At 38.8% G+C, this 10,985-nt stretch overlaps 1 protein-coding gene across 1 annotated transcript in view; it reads left to right on the top strand.

The window, feature by feature from the left end:
* The window catches only part of Slc9a7 (solute carrier family 9 member A7), a 110,656-nt gene that overhangs the window by 7,783 nt on the left and 91,888 nt on the right, over nt 1-10,985 (top strand). The window contains exon 2 of the mRNA XM_031344235.1: nt 2,108-2,185. Coding sequence (XP_031200095.1) covers nt 2,108-2,185 — 78 coding nt within the window. The remainder of the gene's footprint in view (nt 1-2,107; nt 2,186-10,985) is intronic.

The raw sequence follows: 10,985 nt of genomic DNA, 5'->3' as shown, positions 1-10,985 counted from the left end.
CCTGTGATTCTGGGATCCTGTGACCCTGGGCTTTTTTTTTAGAGCGCCTGGGATTAGAGCTTCCTCTGGGTGTTGTGGGACTGGCTGCAGAGCTTGCTCCCAAGCTCTGCTCAGGGCACAGTTCAGCCCAGACAGACTGGAAGCAACTGGAGCTACTGGGCTGGTGCAGTTCCTGTATTCCTGATCCTGCTGCTCCCAGTTACTCCCAATGTTGGGACAGATGTTATGTCCTCCTCATCTTTGATCTTGGGTGTGTTAGAGCGCCTGGGAGTGGAATTTTGTCTGGCTGTTGTGGGGCCAGAAGGATCCTGAGCCACTGGGCTGGCAGAGTTCCTGTGTTCCTAGTCCTGCTGGTCCCAGTTACTCCTGATATTGGGACAGATGTGTCCTCCTCACCTCTGATCATGGGCATGTTAGAGTGCCGGGGAGTGGAGCTTCCTCTGGGTGTTGTTGGACTGGCTGTGGAGCTTGTGCCCCAGCTCTGCTCAGGGCACTCCTGGTCCAGACAGGCTGGAAACAACTAGAGCCACTGGGCTGGTGGAGTTCCTGTGTGTCTGGTCCTGTTGCTCCCAGTTTCTCTGGGTGTTGGGACAGATGTTGTGTCCTCTTCACCTCTGATCCTGGGCATGTTAGAGCACCTGTGAGTGGAACTTCCTCTGGATGTTGTGGGACCAGAAAGAACCTGAGCCACTGGGGTGGCGAAGTTCCTGTGTGCCTGGTCCTGTTGTTCCCAGTTATTCCTGGTGTTGGGATAGATGTTGTGTCCTCCTCACCTCTGATCCTAGGGGTATTACAAGTGCCTGGGAGTGGAGCTTCCTCTGGGTGTTCTGAACTGGTTGTTCTCCACAGCCAGAACTGGCTGTGGAGCTTGCGCCCACGGTCTGCTCAGGGCACCAGCCCAGACAGACCAGAAGGAACCTGAGCCACTGGGCTTGTGGAGTTCCTCTGTGCCTGGTCCTGCTGATCCCAGTTACTCCTGGTACTGTAACAGATGTTGTGTCCTCCTCAAGAATGTGTTTAAAATACTCTCTCACTATGTCAGGTGGCATCATATAAGGGCTTTTGAATACATTTTTAATGATTCATTTTTAGTATTTTATGTATGCTTTAGTATTTTTTACTATGCTTAATTCCCAGAGATATTTTAAATGTTTTGAAACAATTTAGTATTCAATATTAGATATAGGATCCTCAGTTATAGATAGTATTAAATATTCATTAATGATATTTTTAGGGTATGAAAGGATATGAATATAAAAGTTGAACAAATTTTTATGTATTTTTGATTCTCAAAATACTCAATATTATTAATGTTTGATGTATAAAATGCATTTAAATAATAAAAAAATTTAAGAAAAAAGTCATATATCTGTCATGTGGGTGATATCTAGGTTAGACAAGAAGTCAGTATTAAAGATGTATTCATGCAGGTAGACTAATTGATTTTATGTCACTTTTGTTTATGTTTTAAATATTTATCCTATCCTACCTCCCCCGAAAGTTTTGCTTTTTTATAAATGGTTAGTTCCTTTGGACAATACTATGATTGACTGTGTCGAAGTGTCAGTCTGAATTTCTTTTTATCTTTAACAGCCAACTTCAGTTGATGATCAAGAATCGGCTGACCTTACTGATAACTTTCTCTTGGTCATGTGAAGTATTTCTGAAGGCTGCTCCCTCAAAAGAGACTTAAATGTTATAGAGTTAGGTCTACAAATGGGAAGTTAATAAAAACTCATAATAACATTTTTATTGCAACTAAGTCTTCATGAATGTGTGATGAAAATCAAGATGTTTTTATTTTCTGTTGAAAAACATTGGCAGCAGCTGCCTGTGAGTTCCTCAAATTGCCTCAAACTGTTGCGACTTAATATGTATTAAAACAGAATACTGGAATCTTAAGTCAGAAGTGCTGGGGGCAGCCATGAGAAAGGAGAATATGCCAGTCAATAGGGAAATTGTGGCTTATCTGCTGTAATGATTTAACACATTGGCAGCTTTTGTTCTAAATAAGGCACTTTAGTCAATGGCTTCCAATATTAGATAAATATTATCCAATCAGTTGAGCTTTGCCTCAAATTTGACTTTTTTCTTTTTAAACTTTTAGGTAACATTTGATCCAGAGGTATTTTTCAACATTCTGCTGCCTCCAATTATTTTCCATGCTGGATACAGTTTAAAGAAGGTATGAACAATTTTGTCAGTGATTTCTTAAGAATTTTCTCCTTTGTTCCCCAAAATAATATTTTTATTGATTACTTGGGAATTTCACATAATGTATGAATCACTTGGAGGACACTGTCCTCCCAGCAGCCCCCCTCGTCCATGTGACCTACTCCCAGAAAAAGTAGAAGGGAAGAAAAAGAAAAAACTACCAAGTCCAATTTGTGTTGCCCATATACTCACTGGAGCATGGTCAAACTCTCAGTGGTTGGCCCCTTGAAGAAAACTGAGTCTGTCCCCACCTGCACCCTTGGCAGAAGCCATCAACTGTGAAGAGCTGTAGCTCTTCACATCCTTATCATATTTTTTAAGAGTTCTTTTCAATGGCTTCCTGTCTAGGTTGTTTTTATGTGGGGGATGGGGGAAGTGGAAGTCTCAGTGTTGACCTGGATAATTTATAGTTTTCCTCTTAAACTCTCAGATTTCTGTGTTGTGTACCCACTCACAGACTATAGGTTTCATCATCAGTCAGTTGTTTATGTTTTAAAATGTAGAGCTCTTCCAAACTGCCAGCAGAATGTAACATGGTGCAGCCACTTTGGCAAACAACATAATAAATAGTTCCATAATAGTAAAAGTGAAGTTGAAGGTATCTTAAGGCATAACAGCTTCACTGCTGAGGATTTCTTGATAAGAACGTAAACTTAGGTTCACATAAAAACTTATGCCTCATTCTCCATACTATCTGATTTGTAAGACAAAACCCTAAAGCAACCAAAATACCTAATGGTTAAACAAACTGTAGTATACCCATACAATAGAAAAAGAGGCACTCTAACACACCCAGATCATAGGATCATAGGTGAGAAGGACACAATATCTGCTCCAACACCATGAGTAACTGGGACCAGTGGGACTCAGGCACCCATGAACTCCACCCAACCAGTGGCATGGGTTCCTTCCACTCTGAGCTGGTGCCCTAAGCAGACCTTGGGCCAAACTCTGCAGCCAGTTCCACAACACCCAGGGGAAGATCCACTCCCAGGCACTTTAACACTCCCAGGATCATAGGATCAAAGGTGCCCTGAGCAGATCTTGGGTAACTCCACAGCCAGTTCCACAACACCCAGAAGAAGCTCCACTCCCAGGTGCTCTAACACACCTAAGACCACAGTATCCAAGGATCCCAGGAGCTTGGTCACACCAGGATCTCAGGGTCCCAGGGTCTCAAGGTCCCAGAGGCAGCTTGACTCCCAGGAGCTCTGACACATCCAGGATCTCAGGATCCCAGGATCCCAGGATTCCAGACTCACAGGATCACAGAGACAGCTGAATTCTGAGGAGTTCTGACACAACCAGGATCACAGAAAGGACAGGCTCCAGTCAGATATAGCGAGGGCAGGTAGCACTAGAGATAAACACAGGACAGGAGGCAAGTGTAAGATCATAAGCAACAGAAACCAAGGTTACTTGGCATCATAAGAACCCAATTCCCCCACCATATCAAGTCCTGAATACACCATCACACTGGAAAGGCAAGATTTGGATCTAAAATCACTTCTCATGATGATGATACAGGACTTTAAGAAGGACATAAATAATTCCCTTAAAGAAATACAGGAGAACACAGAAGCTAGAAGCTAGAAGCTAGAATCCCTTAAAGAGGAAATACAAATATCCCTTAAAGAACTATAGGAAAACACAATCAAACAGGTGAAGGAAATGAAAAAAACCATCCAAGATCTAAAAATGAAAATAGGAACAATAAAGAAATCACAAAGGGAGACAACCCCGGAGTAAGAAAACCTAGGAAAGAGATCAGGAGTCATAGATGCATCACCAACAGAATACAAGATCTAGAAGAGAGAATCTCAGGGGCAGAAGATACCATAGAAAACATTGACACAATAGTCAAAGAAAATGCAAAAAGCGAAAAGCTCCTAACCCAAAACATCTAGGAAATCCAGGACAAAATGAGAAGACTAAACCTAAGGATAATAGGCATAGAAGAGAGTGAAGATTCCCAGCTTAAAGGGCCAGTAAATATCTTCAACAAAATTATACAAGAAAACTTCCCTAACCTAAAGAAAGAGATGCCCATGAACATACAAGAAGCCTACAGAACTCCAAATAGAGTGGACCAGAAAAGAAATTCCTCCCGTCACATGATAATCAAAACACGAAATGCACACACACAAAAAGAAAGAATATTAAAATCAGTAAGGGAAAAAGGCAAAGTAACATATAAAGGCAGGCCTATCAGAATTACACCAGACTTCTCATCAGAGACTATGAATACCAGAAGATCCTGGGCAGATGTCATACAGACCCTACGAGAACACAAATGCCAGCCTAGGCTATTCTACCTGGCAAAATTCTCAATTACCATAGATGGAGAAACCAAGGTATTCCATGATAAATCAAAATTTACACAATACTTTTCCACAAATCCAGTCCTACAAAGGATAATAGATGGAAAACACCAACACATGGAGGAAAACTACACCCTAGAAAAAGGAAGAAAGTTATCTTTCAACAAACCCAAAAGAAGTTAGCCACACAAACATAATTCCACCTCTATCAACAAAAATAACAATAACAATCACTTTTCCTTATTATTCCTTAACATCAATGGACTCAACTCCCCCCAAAAGACACAGACTAACAGACTGGATTCGTTAAACAGGACCCAGCATTTTTTCTGCATACAGGAAACACACCTCAGTAACAAAGACAGACACTACCTTAGAGTAAAAGGTTGGAAGACAATTTCCCAAACAAATGGTCCCAAGAAACAAGCTAGAGTAGCCATTCTAATATCGAATAAGATCAACTTTCAATCAAAAGTTATCAAAAAAGATAAGGAAAGACACTTCATACTGGTCAAAGGAACTCTACCAAGATGAACTCTCAATTCTGAACATCTGTGCTCCAAATGAAAGGACACCCACATTTATAAAAGAAACTTTACTAAAGCTCAAAGCACACACCACACCCTACACAATAATAGTGGGAGATTTCAATACCTCACTCTCAGCAATGGACAGATCATGGAAACAGAAACTAAACAGAGACACAGTGAAACTAACTGAAGTTATGAAACAGATGGATTTAACAGATATTTGTAGAACATTTCATCCTAAAGCATCCTAATGCCTTCTTCTCAGCACCTCACAGTACCTTCTCCAAAACTGACCATATAATTGGTCATATAACAGGCCTCAACAGATTCTAGAAAACTGAACTAATCCCATGCACCCTATCAGATCACTATGGACTAAGGCTGGTCTTAAATACCAACAAAAACAATGGAAAGTACACATACACATGGAAGCTGAATCACGTTCTACTGAATGATAACTTAGTCAAGGAAGAAATAAAGAAAGAAATTAAAGGCTTTTTGGAATTTATTGAAAATGAAGACACATCATACCAAAACTTATGGTACACAATGAAAGCAGTGTTAAGAGGAAAACTCATAGCTCTGAGTGCCTCCCAAAAGAAACTGAAGAGAGCTTACACTAGCAGCTTGACAGCACACCTCAAAGCTCTAGAACAAAAAGAAGCAAGTACACCCAAGAGGAGTAGACAGCAGGAAATAATCAAACTCAGGGCTGAAATCAACCAGATAGAAACAAAAAGAATTATACAAAGAATCAACAAACCCAGGAGCTGTTCTTTGAGTAAATCAACAAGATAGACAAACCCTTAGCCAGACTAACCAGAGGGCACAGAGACAGTGTCCAAATTAATAAAATCAGAAATGAAAAGGGAGACATAACAATGAAATATATCGTAAAATAATTATTCTGTTTGTTGAATATTAACAGTTGAAAATATCATAATTATGTTCTACAAACATCATGGAAATATTGATAATTTTTCTTACTGTGCTTGAAATTAGCATTTCTTAATGTTTAACTTTAATGACTTTTTGCTATTTTGAAATTTTTAAAATATACTTACTGATAAAATAATTACTCTCCTAGTAACACTGATAATCTTTTTTAAGTAAACTGATTGTTAGACAATTTACACAGATAATAATGCATTTTAAATATTCTCTCATGTCAGGTGGTATCATATAAGGGCTTTTGAATATATTTCTTAATGATTAATTTTTAATATTTTATGCTCTTTTACTATGCTTAATTCCCAAAGAATATTTTGTATGTTCTAAAACAATTTAGTATTCAATATTAGATATAGGATCCTCAGTTATGGATAGTATGAAATATTCATTAATGCCATTTTTAAAGTATGAAAAGATATGAATATAAAAGTTGAACAAATTTTATGTATTATTTCATTCTCAAAATACTCAATATTATCAATATGTTTGATGTATAAAATGCATTTATATAATAAAACAAATTAAGGAAACAAAGAAAATATTAAAATCATGTTCTATTAAAAAATAAAAAAATAAAAAGAAGTGCTAGCTAACAGGAGCCTGATACAGCTGTCTCCTCAGAGGCTCTGCCAGATCCTGACCAATACAGAGCACAGGGACCCCAGTGGAGGAGGTAGGGGAAGGAATGAAGGAGCTGAAGGGGCCTTATCTGGGATTAATGGGAGGGGAGACCCTTCATCCTGTGAAGGCCTGATGCCCCAGTGTAGAGGAATGCTGGGGCAGTGAGTAGGTAGATGGGTGGGGAGTACCTTCATAGCAGCAAGATAAAGGGGGAAGCAATAGGGGTTTGCAGAGGGGAAACCAGGAAAGGGGATAACATTTGAAATGTAAATAAAGAAAATATCCAATTAAAAAATAAAAATAATAATTATTTTGAATATATTAAAAAAAGAAAAATACATGGGAAAAATTATTGATGTCCAATCTGGATAGGCTTATGAGGCATTCTGCTGAGTCAGACAGTCCAGATTCAGGGTTATAGGTTATATTGCTTCATTTCTGCAGCATTACAAAATTATAGAGAACAAATTTTTGGTTGCCTGGGATTAAAGATGATGGTAAGGTAGTTTGGGAAGACCACAGGGGACATTTTTATAGTCACGGAATATTTCTGTATGTTAGTATTTTTGTTGTGGCAAGGACGGAAAGCAGATTCTTGCATACATGTTAGACGGGTGTTATACTCCAGGCCAGCTCTGTTTCTTGGCTGTGCCGGTAGTTATATAGTCTGCACATGTGATAAAATTACATTGACATTGTACCAATATCAATCTCCTGGTTTTGGATACAGTCCTATAGCTACATAAGATATAGTTGATGGGGGTGGTGGTAGATGAGGAGTACCTAAAACCTTTCTACATCGTCTTTGCAACTTCAGTAAATCCATTGGTAGTCCAAAGTAAAAAAAAAAAATTAATATAACTATCCCCCTTATTGAGGATCATTATACTTGACAGCATCTTAAGCCAAAACAGCCTTTTATTTGATAAGTACTTTAACAAAACATCAGCAGCTTGCTCACTCTGTCTGTCTGTCTGCCTGCCTGTCTGCCTGTCTGCCTGCCTGCCTGCCTGCCTGCCTGCCTATCTATCTGCTCTGTCTTATTATGGGAATGTTGTGTGAAGATCAACTTCCCAAAGAACTTTCTAGGATAATAGCCATGGAGCTTATTCAGCTCTGAAGGGGGATTAGAGACAAACCTTCCAGTTCTAGAGAAGAAAGATGTTGGCTAACAGTAAAATTCAACAATATCTTTATGAATTAGAAAATGACTTCGAAGTGGAGAAACTGGCTACATTAACTGTGAAAATTGTATTGTGAACATAAAGGAGGGTATCACTACAGAATATTCAGATATTCAATGGTTAATAAAGGAGTACTCAGAACAGTTTTGTGCCAGTAAATTATATGGGGCAGGGAGAAGTCAACCTCAGGTGCCCTTCAGGAACCCTGTACTTCATTTTTAAAAAAGTATCTTTTGTTGATCTGAAACTCTAAGTGGCTGGACTGACTGGACAGGGAGTTCCAGGGATGTGCTTTTCTAAACCTCCTCAGCACTGGGATTATAAGTGTGCACCCCACCTTTGTGTGTGTGTTGTATGCCCATGAGTGTGGAGCTATATATACCTATCTGCATGCATGCAGAGGCCAGAGGAAAATGCCAAATGTTTCCTTCTGTTGCTTTCTGCCTTATTCCACTTAGATAGGATTTCTCATGGGATCAGAAACTCAGTTTGGCTAGGGTGGCTGACCAGCAGGATCTCATGAGCCATCTGTCTCTGCCTCCCAATGCTGGGGCTTCAGGAACATATAACTGTGTCTAGAGATTTCACCCCTAGCCATCTTCCCAGTTCCCCAGCCTTTTGTTTTATGTGAATGTTGCAGATCAAATCCAGGTCTTCATGCTTTCGTGGCAAGCACTTTATAGATTAAGGTGTCTTTCTAGCTAGAGATAATATAGAAAACTTGGTCACCTCTGTGTTAAATAAAAAACCAAATTGATAATTACAACTCTAGCTACATGGCTTCATAGTGAACAAGACTAAACATTTAAGGAAGAAATAAAACCATCCCTGCAAAAACTCTTTCAGAAAATAGAAGATGGAACACTTTCCAATTCCCTTTAGGAGAGGATGCCTGCCCAATGTATTAGATTTTCTGTCAAAACCACTCCTTGTTTTAAACAGTTTATGGAGCATCAGCTAGGTAGAAGAACTACACATATTTATTTATGTTTATAAATCTGTGTGTACATTCACAGAATCTATAAGGAAATAATGAAGGTTGAACATTAACATAAGGATTTAGCTCATGATTAAACAATTAATTTATAGTTCAAATGCTCTGGTAAATCAATTGGAGTATGAAGGTTAGCTCTTAGTAATAGTACTCCATAAGTATTTCATAAGTTGAAGACAGAATGACAGAGACCTTTTTAGCTATCAGCTCAATCAGTCAGAGGTAGGGAGGCTGAAAGGGAGAAATGCTAGAAACTGCTGTGCATGACAAAGTCTGTCTTTTTCACTCACTGTATGGAAACTGGAGGAGCATCGAGAACAGTTACTCATACAGAACTCATCCTGTATAAATTGGTGAAGACTTCTAGTCAAAGCAAACCAGTGTTGTCTTTCATAGATCAAGTGAGCCTCCTTGCTGTATCATGCTGTGACAGGAGAGGAACATGAGAGGGCTGGGTTGCTGGATACCAGAGGAACAGGAGGCTAAGTGTTTCTATACACAAAATTTGAAGTGTAGAAAGGGTCCTGCATTTCATTGATGTTCAAAACAGAATGATTAATGCTGCAGGTGAGGTATGTAGTCAATACAGTAATAAGTCAGAGCTAGGTCTTCTCTGTCAGAGCTAGGCCTTCTCTGTCCAACTCCATATCTGGAGTTCTTTCTCTGTGCTAGATACATATTTTCCATATAAAACATCTTAAACGTATACTTTTTTCCCAAGTCATTTATACAGTTGCCAAAGTCATCTGCATCTTTACATCATCTATTGACACTTAATAGGTAAGAAATAGTTATTGTAGGGATAATATTATTTTTCCCTCAGTGGGGAATTTGGGACCTCTTCTTTGGATCAAGTGGATGATGGATAATTTATTTTAAATACCTAATCTGAACATATGATCAAAGTCATAGTTGCTTTAAAATGAAAGCAAATCATAGGTTATAAAAGCCTCTCTAATGGTTGAAAAACACCTTATTATTGTTTAACCTTCCCTTCATCAGCTCTGTCTTTTTAAAAAAGAAACCCAAATAGCAAGCTTTCCCTGTTAACTAATTGAACTTGTTTTTGACATGCTAGCCTTCTGTGTTACCAACCATTAGTGTCTTTCTTCTTTAAACAATCCTTATAAAGTCACAAGATAGGTGGTTGTTACTGTGCTTGCCATCTCTGATTGCAGCTTGTGTTGATTAAATGGGTGATAAAGATTTTACCATTTAACTAATGGTATTTAAATATATTTGGATCACTTGACATATGCTATATTTTTCATATACACATATACATATATATTCTATACACTTCTGCATATATCATCTTTTTTCTACCTTGAAAAAGTTACTATTGGATGACTTTGATTTTGTGCCATTGCTTGTGGCTTGTTTATAGGGCACTAGTATTGGAAAAATCATCTAGGCAACTTTTTTGTGACTGGTTCTCTCATATACACATACGCACATGAGTGCACACACAGCACAGATGATGGGAATATGAGAGAATATTGCTTCCCCAGCAGTAGGAAAATAGGCAGAGAATGGCACACTACTAACTGGAGTCTCCAATGGATTTCACCAAAGTGAACCTTGCTCTAGTCTGTGCTGGGTTTAGATTCTTGAAGGCTTTATTTGGATATGCCACTATCTCCTTTTCTCTTTCTGCTTGTCATTCTGTGTCTAAGAGAGAAGAGTAGGGACAAATCATTACTTTATTGTAGACACATAAAAATAAGAAGAAAGGGCTAGTCTTTAATTCAGTAACTTCTGCCCATTTCTCCTTAAAAAGCATTGAGTGGTGGAGATTAAGAAAGCCACACATTGGAGTCTAGAGAAAGGCTCTCCAGTTCCTGGTTATAGTTTGGTAGATGTATTACTTTAGGCAACTCTAAAGTGTGCCATAGAACCTTACATTTTTCTCATGTAAGATGGTTCAAGAGCTGGATATGGCAACTCATGCCTATAATCTCAGCACCGGGGAGGATAAGGAAATGACTCCACTACTTTAAAGCCATCCTGGCTAGTGGGTGAACCCCCCTGTCTAAACAACAACTGATAATTTAGCTCAGTGGTGAAGTACTTCTCTAATATGCATAAGAGCCTAAGCCAATCTCCAATATGGCTAAAACGAACAAACAAACAAATAAGCAAGGTAGCAAACAAATTTGAATGAATCCAC

This window comes from Mastomys coucha, chromosome X (genome assembly GCF_008632895.1).
Source record: "Mastomys coucha isolate ucsf_1 chromosome X, UCSF_Mcou_1, whole genome shotgun sequence".
NCBI lineage: Eukaryota > Metazoa > Chordata > Mammalia > Rodentia > Muridae > Mastomys > Mastomys coucha.
The sequence above is the reverse complement of the archived record's forward strand: the minus strand, read 5'-3'. Positions and strand labels throughout refer to the sequence as shown.